Consider the following 21,453-nt stretch of genomic DNA (forward strand, 5'->3'; position numbering starts at 1 on the left):
TTCGTCTAGGGAAGGCTCTCCCCTGCCCTCCTGTGCCAGCCCAGAGGGGCAGCCCGGGTGAGGCCTTTGCATCCATTTCAGGCCAAATGCTGGGTCCCCTCCTGGTTCTGCCCTCCTCCTTCTTTCCTTCAAAGCAACAATGTTGTGGGGATGTCCAGTTCTGCCACCACCTCTCCCTCACACTGTCAATCTGGAATTTGTCCAGAATTGGGGCCCAAGTAGTGAGTTCTTACACAGTGGTTAAGAAAACAAAAAACCCCACACAACTCAGCTATACCTTCGCTCAGAGAGGCCACGGGATATACCCAGGATCTCAGATCAGGAGGGAGGCCCCAGGCGAGGTGTGGCAGGGATCACGTGCTTCTCTGATTTCTTGGAGAAAGCTGACTTTGTGGAACAAGGGAGGCGTATGGACATGGAGTTGGTGTTTGGGCATGTGGGAACCATTAGGCCAGAATTACAAGAAGTCCTGTCATGTCGGCCACACCAGGGCAACGGTGGACCGGTGTGGGGGCTGGGGTGGGGGCTGATGACCTGACTGTGGAGGCAGTGGAGGGCTGGTTCTGCTGGGGACCCAGGGCTCCCCTCCAAGTGCTCCTGCTTGGCTTGTTGGGATACGGAGAGGAGCTGGAGTGGGGATAGGTCACAGCGATGGCTACAGCCTGGCATTCCCATATGGGGTGGGAGTGCGGTGGGGCAGGGAGAAGGACCTGGGGGCGTCTAACTTTCAAAGACTTGCAACAGCCTGGGGAGTGTTCATCACCATTCTTCTGTCATAGGTGGCAAGTGGCCAGAGTTCTGGGCCCAGGAGACCATCTACCCCCAAGCTTGTGGGGCCTGCCTCAGGTCACTGAGGAGGACCCCATTTTTGGTCTCTCGCCATCCTAAGATGTGTGCAATGGAGCCCTGGGGCCCTCCCGTCTCTGACTGGTGACAGCCCTCACAGGCAAAGCCTCACCCTCTAGGGCCTGTCCCTTCCTGACTGCCAGTCCCCACAAGGGCCGCAGGGTACCCAATCTCGCCAAGCAGACTGGAAGCTCCCCAGGGCAAGCAGCTGATCTCTTCCATACTCTCACAGTGTTCCGCCAGGATTGGCGCTTCAGAGCATCTCCTGCTGCTCAGCGGAGATGTAGTTAGCATGTCTCTATAGTAGCACTTTCTGAGTCCCTCCCCTGGGGGAACCAGGCTAGACTCTGGGGTCCAGAGGAGCAAGCAGGCTGAGAGGCAAAAAGGGCACAGAGAAATAACCAACCCTGCCCCTGCAGTAGAACCCTGGGCAGAACAGGCCATGACCAACCAGCAGCCAAGGTCAAAGGCCCCAGAACAAGGGCCAGTGTGTGTACAACATGCAGCATGACCGCTTGTCTCCTTCGGCAGGACTGGAGATAGAAGGCTGAGTCATTAACAACTTTCTTTTATTAAAAATGTACATAAGTAAAAGGAGCATGGTTTAATTGTCAAAGAGTAAGAAGTACAGATGAGCAAATAACACATATTCTTTTTTTTTTTTAATTAATTTTTTTTTTTTTTTTTTTGAGATGGAGTCTCGCTCTGTTGCCCGGGCTGGAGTGCAGTGGCCGGATCTCAGCTCACTGCAAGCTCCGCCTCCCAGGTTCACGCCATTCTCCTGCCTCAGCCTCCCGAGTAGCTGGGACTACAGGCGCCCACCACTACGGCCGGCTAATTTTTTTTTTTTTTTTGTATTTTTTAGTAGAGACGGGGTTTCACCGTGTTCGCCAGGATGGTCTCGATCTCCTGACCTCGTCATCCACCCGTCTCGGCCTCCCAAAGTGCTGGGATTACAGGCTTGAGCCACCGCGCCCGGCCTGCAAATAACACATATTAAAGTCACCTGCAATATACCACCCAGAAGTAACCAGGGTGTTGAATTTTTAGAGACTGGGGTGCAAACACATTTTTTCACTCCCTTGTGCATATATCTGGGAGCTCTGCCATATGCAGACACAGACGCGGTGTCCACAGGCGATATCTCTGCTGGGAATGCTGCAAGCAGGAGTCTATCCTTTCCTGGTACTGGCTCGGGACGCCCAGGTCTCCCTAGTATCCAGGAGTCAAAAGGCCCAGCTGTGCAGGCTGCAGAGGTGATCTAGAATAGATTAGGAGGTGTGAAAGGACTTGGAAATAGGCTGACCAACTGTTCCAGTTTGCTTAGGACCAAGGAGTTTCCCAGGATTTGGGACTTTCAGTGCTAAAACTGGGAAAGTCCCAGGCAAACCAGGGCCAGTTGGTCACCCTCCCTGAGGGCCAAAGGCTTTGTCCAGCCCCTCCTGCCCTGTGCTCGCCATCTGCCCTCCTGCTGGGGTTCTGGATCCCCCATGCCCACACCAAGCAGCTCAGGGACAGAGGCATGGCTGGGGCCTTGCCTCCCGAGAAGCTGGGACTACAGGGTTCCAGCCTGAGGCCTAGGGAGGGACAGGGGAAAGGGAATAAATGAAGGCAGACAGTCTGTTATCACCCAAGAAAAGGGCCAGGTGAACTACGGCTGTTAAGGGCAACTAGGGACATACAGGTGGAAGGGTCTAATACTTGGCTGGCCACCCCTCCAGCCCTGGAGCTCAGTGTGTGGTCTCCAGAGGCCCCAGACCCTAAGAAGTGCAGGGTGTCTGGATTGAAAGGCCTCAGCTCCCTGGGCTCCCACAGCCCTGGTGCCTCAGGCCTTACCTTCCCCCTCCTCCATCTCCACACCCCTTGGCACTTCCTGCCCAGCTCCTCTCTACCTAAGACTGGGAGCAGAGGATGAAGGAAGAGGAATCCAGGACAGAACGAGCTGAAAGAGGAGTAGGCAGGTGGGAGGGGACCTGGGCAGAACTGTGGTCTAGCCCAGCCCGCTGTCTATGCCTGAGGATGCCTGAGGATGGGGGGCCCTTGGAAAACTCAGAAGAGAGGCTGGGTGTGGAAGGCAGAATATTGGTCCACAGTGGAATAAAGAGGTCCACGTTCTAATGCACGAGCCTATGAATATGTTGCTACATGGCAAAGAGGAATTAAAACTGCAGATGGAATTAAGGTTGCTAACCAGCTCACTTGCAAATACAGAGACTACCCTGGATTATTGGTGTGGGCCCAGTGTAATCACAAGGGTTCTTAAATGAAGAAGAAGGAGGCAGAAGGGTCAGAACCAGAGAGATCACATTGTGAAAGACCTGACCAGCCAGTGCTGGCTTTGAAAGTGGAGGAAGGGGCTGCAGGTCAAGGAATGCAGGCAGCCTCTAACAGCTGAAAAGGGAAAGGAAGAAAAGGGATTGTCCACTAGAGCCCCCAGGAAGAAATGCAGCTCTGTTGGCACCTTGAGTTTAGCCCAGTGAGACCTGTTTTGGACTTCTGACTACAGAACTATAAGAAAAGAAATGGGCCAGGTGCAGTGGCTCACACCTGTAATCCTAGCACTTTGGGGGGCTGAGGCAGGCAGATTGCTTGAGACCAGGAGTTTGAGACCAGCCAGGGCAACATAGTGAGACCCTGTCTCTATAAAATGTACAAAAAATTAGCCAGGTGTGGTAGCATATGCCTTTAGTCCCAGCTACTTGGGAGGCTGAGGTAGAAGGATGGCCTAAGCCCAGGAGGGAGAGGTTGCAGTGAGTCAAGATTGCAACACTGCACTCCAGCCTGAGTGACAGAGCAAGACCCTATATCAAAAAAAAAAAAAAAAAAAAAAAAAAAAAGAAGAAGAAGAAAAAAGAAAACCATCGTGTTGTTTCAAGCCCCTGTTTATGATAGTTTGTTAGAGCAGCAATAGGAAACGGATCCACTGGGAAACGATTTGGGGGATGCAGCTGCCCAAAATCCCTGCACATGGGTTATAGCCTCTATAGCCTCTCTGTGAAAGACTCCATTCCCTCTGGGAGGAGCTCCGACTCTAGAGCCCTGGGCAGGGAATGGGTCTCCATGGCATGGAGGGGGTCAAGAAGGATGCCCCCCAGGAGAGTGCCTCTGCTAGACCTCTCCACAGGAAGCAGCTGCCTCTTTGAGCCCCCTCCCCAAACCTCAGTGAGCTGAGGTCTGTCCACCTAGGACAACTAGTCAGAGGCCACAGGGCTTGGCTTAAGACTCCCAGGAAGGAGTTGCATGGCCCCTCCATACATCCATAATACTCATAACACTCTCAGTCCTTGGCCTTACTAAGGGGATACTAAGGGGACTCAGTTTAGCTCTGGAAGAGCTAGGACTACCAGAAAAAAAAGTTTAGAGGAAAAAAAAAGTTACTGGATGCCAGCTAGGTCTGCATAAAGTCCCTGCTCTGCCACTTACTAGTTATGTGGCCTCAAATAAGCCACTAGACCTTTTGTAGCCTCAGTTTCTTCATCTGTAAAATGGGTACAACATCATTCATCTTATCTGTCTCACAGGATGTGTGAGTCTCAGGTGAGATAACACATGAGAAAACATTGTGCTGCACAGCTTGAGATGCAAACAGTAATGATCACAACCCCACATGCCTTTTGATAGGGTGAATGATCACAGCACCCTGTGTTAGGAAGGAGGGGGTAAGCGCAGACGCTTCAAAACTCTGTCTCACCCATAGGCAGAAGGGTGTAGCCTGGCCAGGGGAGAAAAGGACCCAGCCACTGCCACCACCCTGCAGCTCACACCGGATGTGCGACAGAGCCACCGTGCAGCCTCACAGGATGTCCTCCAACCACTGCAGACTGTGGGGCTTTGCTTTTTTTTTTTTTTTTAAAAAAAAGGTTTTCTAGAGTTTCTTCTACATTAAAAACAATCCCTCCTTCTCATAAAGCACAATTTTACAGGGGAAAAGGGGGACGTGAAACTATATACAACACAATTCAAACCTAATTAATATATAATTTTTTTTGGAACACAGATGGGGGGAATACATCACAATACTAAAGGTGATTACCTTTGGGTAGTGGGATTACAGGTGATATAATATAAAAAATATTTTTTATATTTCTACAGTTTCAAAATGTTCCATGATGACCTATAATTATTTTTACTTATTTATTTTTTGAGACAAAATCTCACTCTGTTGACCAGGCTGGAGTGCAGTGGTGCAATCTCGGCTTACTGTAGTCTCAACCTCACAGGCTCAAGTGATCCTCCCACCTCAGCCTCCCAGGAAGCTGGGACTACAGGTGTGTACCACCACGCCCAGCTAATTTTTTGTAGACACAGGATTTTGCCATGTTGTCCATGCTGGTCTCGAACTCCTGAGCTCACGTAATCCTCCTTCCTCGGCCTCCCAAAGTAGGGATTATAGGTGTGAGTCACCTTGACTGGCCTATAATTACTTTTATAATCAGAAAAAAATTATAAATAAATATAAAAAGTGCCAGGAACTTTCTTTTGTGGAGCCACAAACTGGGCTCAAGGAATAATTTGAGCTGGGCTCTGCAGGGGTGGGAGTCTTGGCCTGGGCCCTGGTCCTTGCTGTGTGACCCTGGAGACTCACTACTTTCCCTCCCTGGCCTTTGTTTGCCTGGTAAGACAAGATGCTGCACAAGATGCTCCCTAGGGTCCTTTGCAGCTTAATAAGTAAAGTATTTGCCGTGGTCTCATCCATCCCAGTTCTGTGCCCAGCTTCGAGCGGCTCCTCTGTGCCTGGAGAGAAGGGCAAGCGCCTTACTCATGCCTTGAGGATGCTGACCACTTCCCTCACCAGCCTCACTCCTTCCAGACCTGCCCTGGGAGTCCCTGCCTCCTGGCCTTCACCTGCATCATAGTCTGCACTTCTCAGAGCCCTGCCCTTCCTTGAAGAACAAAGCCTGGCCAAATTGTGTCAGCCTGCTGGCCTGCAGTGACCCCTGCTTACGTCATACATAACAATAGCTATAACTTATTGACATTAACTTCAGGTCACATAGCAAAAGTGCTCTCATTTAAATCTTAGGCCACCAGAGGATCCATAGACTAAAATGTTAACAGCATCTCCTGGAGTTGTGGAGTGTGGTGACCCTATTTGATCCTCTTATGCCACTGAGAGATATATTATTAACCCAATTTCACTGATAAGATAACTTGAGGCTCAGAGAGGTCAAGTAACTCGCCCATGGTCACACAGTGGGTTCATGGCAGAATTGGGAGGTGATCCCTAGCCAGTTCCAAGTCCAGGATTTTCTCACTCCCACAATGGTGACTCCCTTAGTGACTCTCACATTCTAGTCTCTGAGTGCAGGAAGGGTGTGTTCTGAGTTGAACATACAGAGAGCACTCAATGATGTCTGGTGGTGAAGATGTTCATCATGAGTTCCATCAAGGTTTATCATTCAATCAACAAGTCTTCCTAGTGTGTCTGGGAGCTCTGGGGGCCAGGGACAGGTCTATTGTAGTTCAGCGTTGCATTCTGGCACCTGGTGATTTCTGGCACATAGCCCATGCTCATTAAATGACATGAATGATTGCCCATTCAAATAATAAAACAATAAGTAATAATACTAGCTAACAGGTATGGAGTGCCTACAAGCCAGTCACCTCAGGGAGTTTCCAAGACAGTTGAGGAGAAACATAACACTGTTGACAAGGGCTACAACGTAGGGTTTTACACCAAAACAGTGTCTATGTAAATAGTGTCTATCAAAGAGAGAAAAATGATGGGCAGACACCCTGATCCTTCCCACAGTGCTGGAGGCCATGCCAGCCACTGTCCCCATTACAATTTGCGTATAGTGACTGCCGAAGCACACAAACCTGAATTTTCCGTCTGCATCCATGGTTCTACCTGTTCAGATCACATCTGGATACTACTGTTGCCTCTCCAGGCTGGATAACCAGTCTGCTGAGGGCCAGAAGATGGTGAGATGGAAACTAGTCATGTTTAGCTTGGAGAAGAGAAAGGAAGACCATCTTTAACACCTGATAGGTTGCTCTTCCCAAGAGGGGCCAGTGGGCAACAGCCGTGGTCAACAGTTCCAGGCACCCCTGAGGAAGCCTGCTCCAGCTGTCAGGGCTGTCTGGCAAGGGACCAGTCCCTCCTCTGGAGAAGTGGTGAGCCCAGTGGGCTGCCTCTCCAGCAGGATCCTATAGAGACCTTACTCTCTACAGTGCACGCGCCACACGCTTGCTCACTTGACAAACACTTATTATAACGACTGTCACCCTGGGCCCATTCCAGGTGAGCGACATAAGGATGAATAAAACAAGGCCTGTACCAGTAGAGAACGTCAGTCCCCTAGGGGAGAAAGTCAGGAAAGCCTCATCCTGAGCCTTGGACCCCTTACTGTGCATCCTGTAGGCTCCTGTCTCAGCCTCTGCTGAAGGCTATTTTCTTCCTTGTATTCTGCAGGGACCAGGCATATGGCAGATAATCAACAAATGCAGGCATCCCTGAAGAGGGAATCCTGGGATAAAAGCCCCAGCTGAATCAGTGCTATACAGGGGCCAAGTGGGGCTGGGTCCCAGGCAGGGTCATTTGCAGGGGTCCCTCTGCCCCTTCAAGTCCTGCCAGACAGGTCTTGGCCATGGTTTCTTCCTGCCCTGTTCCCCTAACCACAGTTGATCTTCCCTGGCTGTTATGAAATGTCAAAGAATGTCCTGCAATCCTAAATTCCATAATGATCTTTATCTTCTGTTCCCTCTGAGGCTCCTCAATCTGCAGTAACAGCTGTGGTTCAGCAAGCAGTGTGGCACTCTGGAGTGCTGTTCTGAAACAGGGCCGGCGTGGGGCAGAGCTCATCTGCTGCCCTGTCCGTTCACTGTGCTGTTCAGGGCTAGAGAAGATTCATGTGCGTGTACACTTTTTAAAAATTGTGAAACAATAATTATGCAGAAAAATACACAGAACATATGTTCAGTTTAACAAATAATCATAATGCAAATCTCTATAAAGCCACTGCTGCTCTGCAGTGACCCCTGCTTCCCCCTAAGTCGTGCATAATAATAACTACAACTTACTGACCATGAACTTCAGGTCACACAGCAAAAGTGTTCTCGCTTAATCTTTGGCCACGAGAGGCTGCGTAGACTAAAATGTGAACAGCTTCCCCTGCAGTTGTGGAGTGTGGTGACCCTATTGGATCTTCTCATGCCACTGAGGGATATACTGTTTTCTGTAGAGATGTCCAGCAGAGGCACTGTCCTGGGGGGCATCCTTCTTGACCACCCCCATGCCATGGAGGCCCATTCCCTGCCCAGGGCTCTAGAATCTGAGCTTCTCCAAGAGGGAATGGAGTCTTTCGCAGAGGGGCTGTGGAGCCTTGTAAGGCTGAATCTAACCAAGAGCAGGGATTTTGGGTGGCTGCATATCCCAGATGGTGTCCCAGTGGATCAGCTTCCTGTTGCTGCTCTAATAAATTAACATAAACTTAGGGGCTTAAAACAACACAAATTTCTTTTCTTATAGTTCCGTAGGTCAGAAGTCTAAAACAGGTCTCACTGGGCTAAACTGAAGGTGTCAGCAGGGCTGCATTCCTTCCTGGGGGCTCTAGTAGAGAATCTCTTTCCTGTCTTCCCCTTTCGAGGTTTTAGAAGCTGCCTACATTCCTTGGCCTGCGGCCCCTTCCTCCACCTTCAAAGCTAGCACTGGCTGGCCAGGTCTTTCATATATTGCAATCTCTCTGCTTCTGCTTCTCACCCTTCTGCCTCTCTCTTCTCCATTTAAGAATGCTTGCGATTACATTGGGCCCACCCACCCCAGTTTCTACCCAATAATCCAGGGTAATCTCCCAAAGTTAAAGAGATAAAACAATACTAGCATCCCCAAAGCACCTCCATGTTATCTACTAATCACAACCCCAACCCTCCCTTGTGCATGAGTAAATAGACATTTGTAATAATTCTGTGCTTTTTGTAGTTTGACCTCCTCTCCATGTATCCTTAACAATACAGTTCAGTTTTGCCAGCTGTTAGATTTTTGCTAAAAGGAATTATACTATATGCATTCTTTTGTAGGTTTTATTCATTGATGAGTCATTTGTTATTACAGTATTATTATCCAACATGACAATATTACAGTTATTGCAAGTCGCTGAAGTTCATTTCACTCCAGGAACACTGCACAATTTATTTGTACTCTCCACTGTTGATGGTCATTTGGACATTTTCTGGTGCTATGTGGATATTCTGGTGCACATGGATAAGAGTGTGGGGTTAGAGAAGATTCTGATGAGTGGGACTCTTGGGTTATAGAGTATATATATGGTTTCATCTTTTAAACATTTTTATATTATTCATTTTTTTAAAGACTAGTTGTTGGGCACGGTGGCTCACGCCTGTAATCCCAACACTTTGGGAGGCCAAAGCAGGCGGATCATGAGGTCAGGAGATTGAGACCATCCTGGCTAACATGGTAAAACCCCATCTCTACTAAAAAAAATACAAAAAATTAGCCAGGCGTGGTGGCGGGTGCCTGTAGTACCAGTTACTCAGGAGGCTGAGGCAGGAGAATGGCGTGAACCTGGGAGGTGGAGGTTGCAGTGAGCCCAGACCTCGCCACTGCACTCCAGTCTGGGTGACAGAGCAAGACTCTGTTTAAAAAAAAAAAAAAGACTAGTCAAGTACAGTAGTGACAAGGGGGAAAAGAGTAGAACAAGGAGTTCGATCTGTAACTGATTGTGAAGTCAATTGACGTAATTCACTACCTTCCAATCAGCCGTGTTTTCATCTTTACCAGATCACTTATATGCTTTTTTTTCTTTACTTATATACTTTTTAATCCTGAAAGCGTTTCTCAGGGAAACAGTGGCATCACACCCAGTTGTCTGGGTAGAAGAAATGGGGTATATCTGCCCTTACAGTGTGACCTTCTCTGTCTTGAGAACTCTGTCCCTTCCATCCCAGATAGCCCTGTGCCCTCTGGAACCCACAGCCTGGGCCCTCAGTAGCCTCCCTACCTTGCAGTTGGGTGGGGGTGGGAGGAGGTCAAGAAGGAGGAAGTGAAAACCAAATACAAGGGCTACAGAGAAGTCCGGTCCACAAACCTCAATGTTTCAGCAGCACATGCTGTGAGAAAACAACGTGCAGGCTGTTTGTGGAGCCTACCTTGAGGGTGCCAAGGCCACTGGTGCAAAGGTGTGCTTCTGGACATAAGTCACTCCACACAATGCTCACCCCAACCCTGTGAGGTACGGTACTGTCATCCCCATGTCACAGAATGAAGCCACTGAGCTGCACGGACATTGAGTATCTGGCAATACAGTGCAACAGTTAATAGCATGGGACCTAGGCCTGTTTAAATTGGGTTTAAATTCTGACTTCCCCACTTATTAGTGGTTCAGTCACCTGGGCCATTACTGACTTCCTTTGGCGTCAGTTTCTGCACCTGTAAAATGGGGCTAATTGGCTAACGGGGTTGTTGAGAGAGGTAAAAGACGTAATGTGTAGAAGGAGCTTAGTCAAGTGCCAAGCACAAGGGAGAACCCAGTGGAACTAAAATGAGCAGAGCTCTGAAATGAAGACCATTATAGAGTCCAAGGTTGACAGGATGGAATCGGGGGTTGTCCTGGCAAGCTGGGACCAGGCCACCAAGCCGAAGGTGCTGGTTTGGTGCTGTGTGAGAATGGAACACTGGCCAGGTGGACTCTGAAACGTGAGCACCTGGGCAGTTCTCCCACCGACCTTGTCCACCTTTGTCCGGAGCTCTCTACCTATCTGTGGCTGCTTCCAAGGGTGGTGATTTCTGACAGAGGCAGCTGCACATGCAGAAGTTTCAGCTCAGCATCAGTGCTGGCCTTCAGGAGGCAGCATTGGCAGGCGGCAGCAGTGGCAGCCAATGGGCAGCAAAGCTTGTTGCTAAGGTCACTGTGAGCCTTATTTGGCGACATGGGGCTGACCCTGCATTCACCTCTGAGAACCCTGGGAAACGCCAACCACAGATGTGAAATATGAACATCTCAAAACCACAACTGCATTTCCTTTGAGAAAAGATTCGGCTCTCCTCCTCTCCAGCCTGCCTCCCTCCGCTGGATGCCTTTTGTACAGGGACTCACTACTGCAAGAGGCAAGAGCCTAGGCTGCAAGAAGAGTCTGCTACAAACTAGTCCTGGGCAGGCCTGGGCAGGGAGAGGGCAGGGGCTGCCACGCAGGCGGCCCTAGGACCTAGCAAGGACCTCCAAGGCTTCCGTTCACACCCAGCAGCTGCCAACCCCTGCCCAGGCCTCCCCCAACACAGTCCCGGAGGGCCTGTTCCTGGCCCCACTTCCTGCAGCCCTGGGAAGCCGGCTAGCGTGAGGAAGGTGCGTGGCACTCATGGAGGAAGTGGGCCTGCACTGGGGCTCTCACCATCTGCACCAGCCACACCGCTTCGGTGCAGCCTGGAGCTCAAACGGTTGGCGGTTTCAGTTTTTCACCTCCCTTTGGTGCATCTTCCAGCTTAACATTAAATAAGTAAAACTGTTGCTCCACCCCAGACAAATGTGGGAGGGAAGTTGTGTCTTCAATATCTCCCAAATAACACTCACTGCTCCCTCCCATTCATACAGCACCTTCGGGTCTGGGAGCTGTGTTCACATCTGCCATCTCATTAGATCCTCGTAACTCTGGCAAAGGTAATGACTGAGCTCACACCATGTGTCAGGGACATGAATGAATTTACAGAATTCACTGTAATTGTTCCCATTTTACAGAAGAGAAAATGAGACAAAGAGAAATTCAGTCATTGGCTCAAGGTCATCACAGAACTGGAATTTTCTCCCAGATGGCTCAGTTCCAAAGTCTGCCCTATTCTCTTCTGCTACATTGCCTCCGTGGCACATACACAAGAACGAGTTCCATTTACTGATGAGAAAGTGAGGCTGAGGTGAAAGGGTGGTGTGGGGCCTGAGGTCAGGGTTGATTCTTCAGTCCACATCTCCTCCCAGAGGATGGTCCACCAAGGTCCTTCATCTGCTCTCCCCCTTTGAAAACCACTGTTGGCCGGGCACGGTGGCTCACACCTGTAATTCCAGCACTTTGGGAGGCTGAGGCAGGTGGATCACCTGAGGTCAGGAGTTTGAGACCAGCCTGACCAACATGGAGAGATCCCGTCTCTACTAAAAACACAAAAATTAGCTGGGTGTGGTAGTGCATGCCTGCAATCCCAGCTACTTGGGAGGGTGAGGCAGGAGAATCGCTTGAACCCGGGAGGCAGAGGTTGCGATGAGCCGAGATCGCACCATTGCACTCCAGCCTGGGCAACAAGTGTGAAACTCCACCTCAAAAAACAAACAAACAAGCAAACAAACAAAAACACTGTCATGCCCCCACCGCCAGCTTGTCTCCTTGTGATTTGCAGGCTAAAAGTAGCCTTTCTTTTTAAGTGTGGCCCACGGAGCTCAGTGCCCTGCCTATCTGGAAGAGGCCGTGAAGCCCATCTATGTAGGTAAGGGGGGGCAAAGCCAGGGCTAGCGAGAGTGTGCCACAAGGGACACCGCCTCCTATCACCTCCCCATTGCCTGCACACACTGGGGACAGTCAAATCATTCCTCAGGATAGGAGGAAGGAGCTATGGGGGTAGGAGCTATGGGTGGAAGAGCTGGGGCATCTGTCCACAGAATCCTCCCCTGAGTTGCTTGGAGGGGCTGGGATGGAGTCCAGACACCGGGAAGCCCGATGCAGGCCCCTCCCTGGAGCACTGTCCTTCTCTTGGGCTCTTCAGGCCTGCCCTCACTCATGAACACATATTTTTTGTGTGTACTTCCTGCATTCCAGGCACTACCCAGGCACCGCGGACGGACAGTGAACAACACAGACCAGGTCCACGCGTAACAGACTTTGCGTCCCTGAGGGAGGCAGATGTTAGGCAAATAATCACACGGATCTCTGAAAAACATAGCTGCTATGAGAGGGTGCAACTTCAGGGGTCTTAACCTACAAAGAAGTGTGTGGGATTATGGGGCTGGGCAGCTGTTCCCAAGGAAGAGACATTTCAGGTGAGGAGAGGAATGGGGTAGAGTTGGCAGGGGGGCTGGTTCTCGGCTCTCCCTGACTGCCCTCCTTCCCCGCATTCCAGTCGCTTCAGGAAATCTGCCGCTTCCATGAGAGCTTCTTTGCTGGTGTCTTCCAAGCTGCTACAAGTCGATGCCTTTGCCAGCTGTTGCTTTCAGTGTTTGTGCCTGGGTGAGCACAGCCGGTATGAAATGGCCCAGATTAACCGAGAGTCAGGGCCCCTCCTAGAGTACCTCTGAAAAGAGTTTGTCAGCATAAGCATGACATTAGCTCTTCCTAGAGAGGAAACCACCCCCAGGGCTGACAGCAAGCCGGCCTGGCTTAGAGGAAGCAAGTGCAGCGCTAGGGCCCCTCCATGCCCGGCTGCAGACTGGACACCCTCACTGCCTTCCCCCAGAAGGCTCCGCCGCTCCCACCCCCGCTTCTTTTTCCCTGGGGGACTCTCCTTGTGGAAAAGAAACCCCAACACCAGGGGGTGCAAGTGAAACTGGAAATGAAACTGTGATTTCCAGTTTCATTTTCCAGTTTCAATTTAGAAGCAGCTCTGCCAGCTTTCCACTGCCTGTGCCTCAGGGCAGCACAGAGGAGCTGAGCGGCAGGAAAAAGTGTCCCAGCCAGCAAGCACCCTGTTCCCTGGGTGCCCTCAGAGGGCGGGCACTGGACTGGTAGAAGCCCTGAGCGGGGAGTTGTTGCAATGCAGATTCCTGGCTCTCCAGGCTCTGAGGCCATAGGTTTGGACCCTTTGGTGATTCTGATGTGCCTATGGACCTCACTATGGCAGTTGTGGCCCCAGAGACCATCAGAACAGCCAGAGCACACCTGAGGCACGGCCTCATCCTCTCCAAGTCACTTCCTGCCACAAATGCTCGGGAAGAGCTGCTTCACTGTGCAGCATCTCCTGCCCTCTTCCATCTGGTGTTGGAGGCATCTTACATGTTCTCTGGGACCTGACGTCTGTAGGAAGCCCAGGCTGTGTTCTTCACACAAGGGTCTCTCTTTCCCACACTCCAGATTTCCCTTTAAGCTGCTAATTTGTAGCAGGCATTCATAGAAACAGAACAAGATAGAGAAATTCTATTAAGGGCCCTTATGTGCTTTGCTCTGTCTGCTGCTCCATTTATTTGCAATTTATAGCCTAATCCAAGAGGATTTAAGGACAATTAAATCTTTCTCTCCCCTCAGTGTGTCTGTGTATGAGTGCATGTGTAAGAGTGTGTGGGGGTTGGGTCTTCCAATGTACCTCTGCCCTGCTTTGACCATGGGGGAGGGTGGGCAGGTCTCCAGGCCTGTCAGATGCAGACCTTTCCCAATGTCTACAGCAAGTTTGTTCTTCAGTGTTTCTAGTATCAGGTTTTGATCAATCATTAATCAAAGTTGCAATAAAAAGATAATCTTCTCAGGACTGGGCTGTAAAGGTCCTGGCTGCAACCTTAAAAAACCCTTCTGTGGAGGCCTCGGAGCCAAGAGAAAAGGGCCACGTGTCTGTGGCTGGATTTGGAGGTAAATGAATGCACTGTCCCTCTCTAACTGTCTTCACCTCTCCCTGCCAGCGAAGCTGGTGGTGCCCTGGCTTCCAAGCCAGGTGGCAAAGCTGGGGAAGGAGGCCGTAGTTGGGCCCAAATATGAGGGTCTGGGGGCACCTCCATAGGTTGTGACCGCTGCAGCATGCTCCGGGGCCAGGCCTATGGCAGTGGAGGCAGGACAGCCCCCAGGACCACAGAGTCCCCGTAGTGGAAGGAGCCACTGCTTGGGCGGCTCAGCTCCTTCCTGCTGACTTGCTGCTGTACAGGGAAGAGGGGTGCCCGAGACAAAGAGGAGACACACTTCTCCCGTGAGAAACAAAGCAAGCAGTTGTTCCTCTCCTGGGCCCAGCAGGGGTCAGAGGCTATGGGACCTTCACTCCTTCCCTCTCAGTGGAGAGGGTGGATCTGCTTTTTGGGGCATGAGGGCCCAGTTTCCTGACAAGCTGGAAAAGCAGGATTTAAGAGCTAGTATCAACAGGGAGAATGTGAGGCCCAGCATCAGGTTCAAGAAGCAAGGGGATCAAGGTTGCAGGGGAGGCGGGGAGCCTTAGCCTGGCGCAGCCCAGACCAACAGACTGAGGAGTCCGGAGAGCCGACATGCTCACTCAGCCGTTGCTAAGATGTGTGGTGTGTGAGAAGGTGTGAGAGGCACTCGCTCTTCTCTCCAACCCCTTCCAACATATTATTGGGTCATGGGTGCCATGTTTTTAGACGCATAAAAGAAATGGGCATTTTCAGAGAAGTGCAACCCTGGAGGTGCAGGGGAGTGAACGCAGCCATGAGAAATCATTCAAAGGATTGACCTCTGGAACAGGGATAGACTTGCTCTCTATGGCTCCACGCGGGGAAGCAGCAGAGAGGGGAACCTTTCCAGTCCCGTGTGGCCTCTGAAGACACACACACAAACACACACACACACACACACACACACACACACACACACACACACACTTTTTTGAGAGAGAAGGAGACTGAAAAGATACACACTGAACTTTTAACAGTCGTTGTCTCTACCTGGTGATTGCGAATGATTTTAATTTTTTCCTCTTGTGCTTACAATATTTTCTAAAATCTCTAAAATACACCCAAGTTACTTTCTTGTTATAGCAAAATAGGCATAAAATGTCTCTGTCCATTTTAACCATTTTTAAGTGCAGCGTTCCATAGTATGAAGTACATTCTCATTGTTGTGCAGCCATCACCACCACCCATCTCCAGAACTTTTTCATCACCCTCAACATAAACTCTGCATCCGCTAAGCAATATCTCCCTGTTCCTCCTCCTTCCAGCCACTGGCAACCATCCTTCTACTTTCTGTCTCTATGAATTTCACTATTCTAGGTACCTCATATAAGTGGGATCATCTGGTATTTGTCCTTCTGTGTCTGGCTTATTTCACTTAGCATAATGTTTTTAAGGTTCATCTATGTTATAACATGTAACAGAATTTCATTCCTTTTTAAATCTGAATTATGTTCCATTTTATGTATCCACCATATTTTGTTTATCCACTCCTCTTGTCATGGACATCTGGGTTGTTTCCACCTTTTGGCTATTGTGAATAATACTGCTACAAACATTGGTGTACAAATATCACTTCGAGTCCCTGCTTTCAATTCTTTTGGGTATATTCCTAGAAGTGGAACTGCTGGATCATATGATAACTAAGTTTTTGAGGAACCACCACACTGTTTTCAACAGAGGCTGCATGATTTTATGTTCCCACCAGCAATGCACAAAGGTACTATTTCTTCAGCTCCTTGCCAACACTTATTTTCAGGTCGTTGTTGTTTTAAAATAGCCATCCTAAAAGATATGAAGTGGTATCTTACTTATGGTTCTCATTTGCATTTCCCTAATCTAAATTACGTTTTAAAATCCATCTGAATCAAGCCCTTTGTTCTTTCTCAATAAAATGGATCTTGCCCCCCTTTTTCCCTTCTTTATACCTATTCTCTGCATTTTAAAAAATTATGGCAAAATACATATAACTTAAAACTTCACCATCTTAACCATTTTCAAGTGTAGAGTTCAGGATTAAGTATATTCGCATTGTTATATCCTAACCCAAATATAGTGTATAATGGCAAAAAGAAACAAAAGGCTATCTGAAGAAAAAGAAAGCAGTGAATTCTTGGACCCTGGAGATGTTCACAGACAGATTGGATCAATCTCAGCAGGGATTTTCATTCATCTTCTGAGCACCTCTGCTGGGCTGGGCTCTGTGCCAGGCAGGGGGCTCCGAGGTGCGTGTGGCCTGGACTCTGCCCTCGGGGTTCAGCCTCTGTGGGGAGCAGTTACACCCAAGGCCTGCTATGGGCACAGAGAGGCACCCTGTTGTGTGGGTGCGGCATTGGGAAGGGGCATAAGTGAGGTGGCACGTGAGTTCAGGTGGGAAGGACGAGCAGACATGTACATGTGCAGAGAAGGGAACAGGCATGTGTAGCTGGGCTGTGGCAGCACACCTCACAACCACCATTACAGGAGCATCTATTAATCATTTATGTCTGTCTCCCTATTTGATTATAAGCTGCATGAGACCAGAGCTGGTGGTTTTGTTCACTGCTGCATTGCTGCCATGCCCAGCACAGGCAAGTGTAAAAGAAACACTTCCTGAATAAATGAGTGGTTGATGATGAGGAAAAAGGCGACATTTCTTTCCAGAATCTTGGCTGTGAGAAGCAGACAGCATGGCTGTACTCCACGGGGAAGGCAGGATGGCAGGAAGCATTACACAGGTGATGGAGACAGGAGCACAGCAGGAGCCAGTGGAGAAGAAGAGTTTGAAGATTCCCTGGTTGAGAGAATGGAAGGGCGTAATTGCTGGGGAGAGGCCCCTGAAGAAAAGGGAAAGGCTGGGATGCGGGCTCAGTGGAAGGAGAGGACACTCTTTATGAGACTCAGATGGCCAATGTGAAAAAGACAGACAATACCAACTGCTGGTAAGAATGGGAAGTACACTGCATGGGGAACTCTCCTACATTGCTGGAGGCCTGTTCTTCCTGTTATTCCAGATTCAGACAGCACTCTGGTCGCTGGTTGGTGCAGGCCACCATTTGGGCCAATTAGGGGAATCCTAATACCTGTACTTGGACTATCAGAAATGAGTGCTCTATGCCCTGAGCAATTTCCAAGATGGGCCTGAATCCATGAATCATGGCACTACACGGAGCCCAGGGTTGGCTCTGAGCCTAACAGCCTCCAAAATGTCAATTTTGCTCATGTGCCACCTTGTCCTTCATCTCATGCCATGCAGCTGGCAGGACTTCAGTTGACAGAAGGTAGACCCTGCTCTTTTCAAAAAGCACACAGGACAGGTGTTGATAGGCTAGCCCCTCCCACTGAGCTCTGGTTACTGCGGTGAACTCCACCAGGAGGTTCAGCGCCCACCGTGGCTCTGCCTGAGGGGCCTCTGTGCACACTCAGTCCAGGCACTAGCATCCCAGCCCCCAGCCAGTGGTCCAACTCCAGACTCACTGCACAGAGCCCCTTGCAACTGATGTGTGCCAACATGGAGCCCACACGGGGCAGCTCAGCGCGACACCTGCACGGCTCAAGACTGAGGGAAGGACATGCTGACTCCATGTGTGGTCTGTTTTTTTTTATTGCATCTTCCTTCTCAAGTTGGAAGAGGCTGTACTGAATTACCAAATGGCATTATACTCGCTGTGGGGGAGCACAGAGGAGTGTCTGGCAGTCCCTGGGATGATGTTACAGTCCAGAGGTGGGGATGAGATGAGCCCAGACGATGCAATGGGGATGCAATCAAGACACGATGTCGTTAGAAGCCACAGTATGTTCTCTCATGCCATGTGTTTCCCAGCTCAGAGGAGTGAGGGGTCAAGGAGGGGTGGGGTGGCCCCCTGGGACCCTGCTCTAGGACGCATGTGTAAGGACCCACATGCAAACCCACAGAATTCAAGAGCTAGCCAGGCCTGGACCCATGCAGGAGAGTCCCACTGGCTGATTTCCTATCTGGGACAAAGGCCACAGACAGCAGGCCTCCCTTGGCCACACGCAGGTCCCCAGAACACATGCTCCACTATCCCCAGTCTAACCACAACCCCATATGAACTGTGTCCCATTCATGTTGGCCTAGAAACTGGGAAGTACCTGGCATGGGGTCCTCCGCTTCCTCGCCATGACTGCCTGGAGCTCTGGGGAGACCACGAGGCCATTTTTGTGGCTAGGAAATGTCTGTGGCAGCTGTGGACACCACAGGCCCTCCCCAGACCCTTCTGAAGCAGAGGTCACATTCCTAAAGATTCTTAACTGCCAGCTCCAATCTCTCGCTTCTTCCTGACAGTCTCATCTTAGTAAGGAGTGAAGATAATCTTTTCCCAGTTCCATGAGGTCCTCGCAGATCCAAAATGCTCTAAGTTCAAGGGCAAAGCATGAAGAAAGGGAGCCACAGATACTAATTTGTGGTTTTAGTTCAGTGGTTTTCCACCCTGGCTACACAGTAGAGTTACCTAAGGAGCTTTTAAAAAATACTCATGTCCAAATATTCCAACAAGCACTTTGCAAAGAGAAGATCTAAATGGCTAACAAACATACGAAAAGTTGCTCAGCTGTATTAGTCATCAGGGAAATGCAAATTCAAACCACATTGTGATATCGCTACATACCTGCCAGAATGGCTAACATGAAAAAGATAGAAAATATCAATGGCTGGCAAAAATGTGAAGCAACCAGAACTCTCATACATTGCTGGAGGGAATGTAAATGGGTACAGCCACCTGGGAACATTATTTGGCACAGGTACTAAAGCTGAACATACTCATATCCATACTTGCCCAGCAATGGATATAAATGTGCTCCAAAAATACACACTAGCATGTCATTGCAATAGTCATAATAGTTCCGAACTGTAAATAATAACTCGAATATCCAAAAATCCATCACAGTAGAACGGATAGAGAAATTGAGGAATATCCATAGAGTGGAATACCCTATAGCAAGAAGAGTGAATAAACTGCAGCTCTAAGTAACAACTTGGATGAATCATCTCACGAACATAACAAGAGGATATATACTGCATGATTCCATTTACATCATATAAAGTTTGAAAACAGGAGAAACGATTCCATACCATTAGAAGACAGAATGGACGTTAGCCTTTGGAGTCAAGTAGTAAGCAGAAGGGGTGCCAGGGGTTGCTGGTGATGTTGTGTTTCATGATTTGGATGCTGGTTACTCGGGGTAAATTCATTTGTGAAAATTCACTGAGCTTTACACTTATGGTTTGTGCTTTTTTTTTTTTTTTTTTTTTTGCATATATGTCATCCTTTAACAAACACTTAAAAAATTTTTGAAACCCCCATCAATCCAGTCAGATTCTTTTGGGTGGGAGCAAGATCCAGGCATCAATATTTTTTAATATCCAGATGACAGTAATGTGCAGCCAGGATTGAAAGTCACTGGTTTAATATCTTGGGAAAAGTAGATCCACTCAAGACCTCAAAGGGTCCTGACAAAGGCCACTTCCAGCTCAGTGGAGTGAGCCAGTGGGGTGGGAAGATGTCCGTTTTCTGGATGTGGGCTGCTGTTGTCTTGCATGGGCAGAGGTGTTGCAGCATGCTGTTGTAATGTGTATCTTCCTTGGCAGTGTCTGTTGAAAGCTGGTTGCGTCAGTTTGTAACAGGGTGTAATGGCAACAAGGTGGGCCCAGCCCCACCGCAGGAAGTGGATCACTGAGCGCAGCTTCTACAGGGCCATTGGTAGAGAAGTGGCAGCTGGGCTTCCCAGGGGCTGCCACCCAGGGCAGAGCCAGTGCTGGGGCTCGGACAACCTCAGCAGGGTGGGGAGAAAAGGCCTGACTCAGGGTGTTTATGTTTGTGGGTAATGACAGTCAGTTCTGGGCTCCAGATGATGCTTACTCCCTGGCCTCTGTGTTCAGATTAGGAACTTGCAACATCTTGCTGAGGACCACGTCAGGCTCAGCTCTCAGTGCTGTGGCTGAGAATTTTCCTTCCTTTTTGTGTGGTTAGTGGCAGCCTCCCTAGCAATGGCTGACCTCTAGCATACTTGGGTCAAACTACAGGCAGCTGGGACAAGACAGGACATGGGGCTCACAGACAGGTATTCCACCCACCTGGGCCCTGTCAACCCTCCCAGAAATGCATGGGCCATGAACCTCCTGCTGTGGGAGGGGCAGTGCAGAGAGGCCTCAACCAGCTTCCCTTGGCCCTCTGGGATCTCCAGCATCCACGGCGTGTGGGGCTAAGCTGCAGGCTAGGTCTTCAGGTGGTGTCCCTGCACATCTGCTTTGCAGCGTGGCGTCTATGGAGCAAGAGTGAACAGGAAGGGGCCTGGAGCCTCCTGTAGCTCTGCTGGGCAGGGACGCTGCGGGGCCTCAGCTAGGCTTGCTTGGCTAAAGGGCACAGAGTAGCGTAGGCTGCAAGAGGACAAGCTAAGCTGATGAAGGCTCTATCACTCAAGGGTAGCCATGTAAAAAAAAATCCCTACAGGAAAAGAAGCATGAATAAGACAGGCGGGGCATAACGGTATCTCCCCACTGAAGCTGCAACTCTTCACTTCACTGGCTTCAGCCTCCTCTCTGGGAAATGGGGGCAATGTCCCCTAGGCCTTTTCCTTCTGTCCAGTAGGGAGGGAGGGTCCTGAGGAGTCTACCTGTTCGGCCCCTGGCTGGGACCTCAGCTCCCATGTGCCACGTCACCTCCCTTGTCTGTGAAATACCACAACAGCAGCTCTTGCCAGCCAGTGACACTACCCCTTCCTGTTGTCTTCTTTACAAAGCATTTATGAAATGTTTTCTTTTCATGCTTCAGGAAACGGGTGGCCAGGAGGAGTTCTAGATTTCATTTTTTTTTTTTTTCCCTAGAGACACATGTACTTCGAAATACACAAATTAAAAAAAACCAGGGCTGACTGGGACCAGGAGAGTAAGGGAGGCAGGCAAATCCAGGAAATATCCTTGCAAGAGAGTGATGCAGGGAACTGGGCTCCTGATTTTCCTCGGGGGCATCTGGGGGTATGAAGTGTGACTGTGGGCAAGGCCTAGGCCTCTGGGCTCTGGTGTGTCCTCATCCCCATGGACAGACAAGCACATGGCACTTTTGCATCATGAAGC

At 49.7% G+C, this 21,453-nt stretch overlaps 1 protein-coding gene across 6 annotated transcripts in view; it reads right to left on the bottom strand.

The window, feature by feature from the left end:
• Nucleotides 1–1,708: 1,708 nt before the first annotated feature.
• Nucleotides 1,709–21,453, bottom strand: part of IRF1-AS1 (IRF1 antisense RNA 1) — a 66,597-nt gene continuing 46,852 nt past the window's right edge. The window contains exon 4 of one of the 6 annotated variants that reach the window (XM_031935495.1): nucleotides 1,709–2,107. In XM_031935495.1, coding sequence (XP_031791355.1) covers nucleotides 2,073–2,107 — 35 coding nt within the window. In that variant the 3' untranslated portion in view covers nucleotides 1,709–2,072. The other 5 variants (XM_023196562.3, XM_023196561.3, XM_023196542.3 and 2 more) reach the window with 5 other exon arrangements.

Source organism: Piliocolobus tephrosceles, chromosome 4 (assembly GCF_002776525.5).
Source record: "Piliocolobus tephrosceles isolate RC106 chromosome 4, ASM277652v3, whole genome shotgun sequence".
In the NCBI taxonomy this organism is placed as follows: domain Eukaryota; kingdom Metazoa; phylum Chordata; class Mammalia; order Primates; family Cercopithecidae; genus Piliocolobus; species Piliocolobus tephrosceles.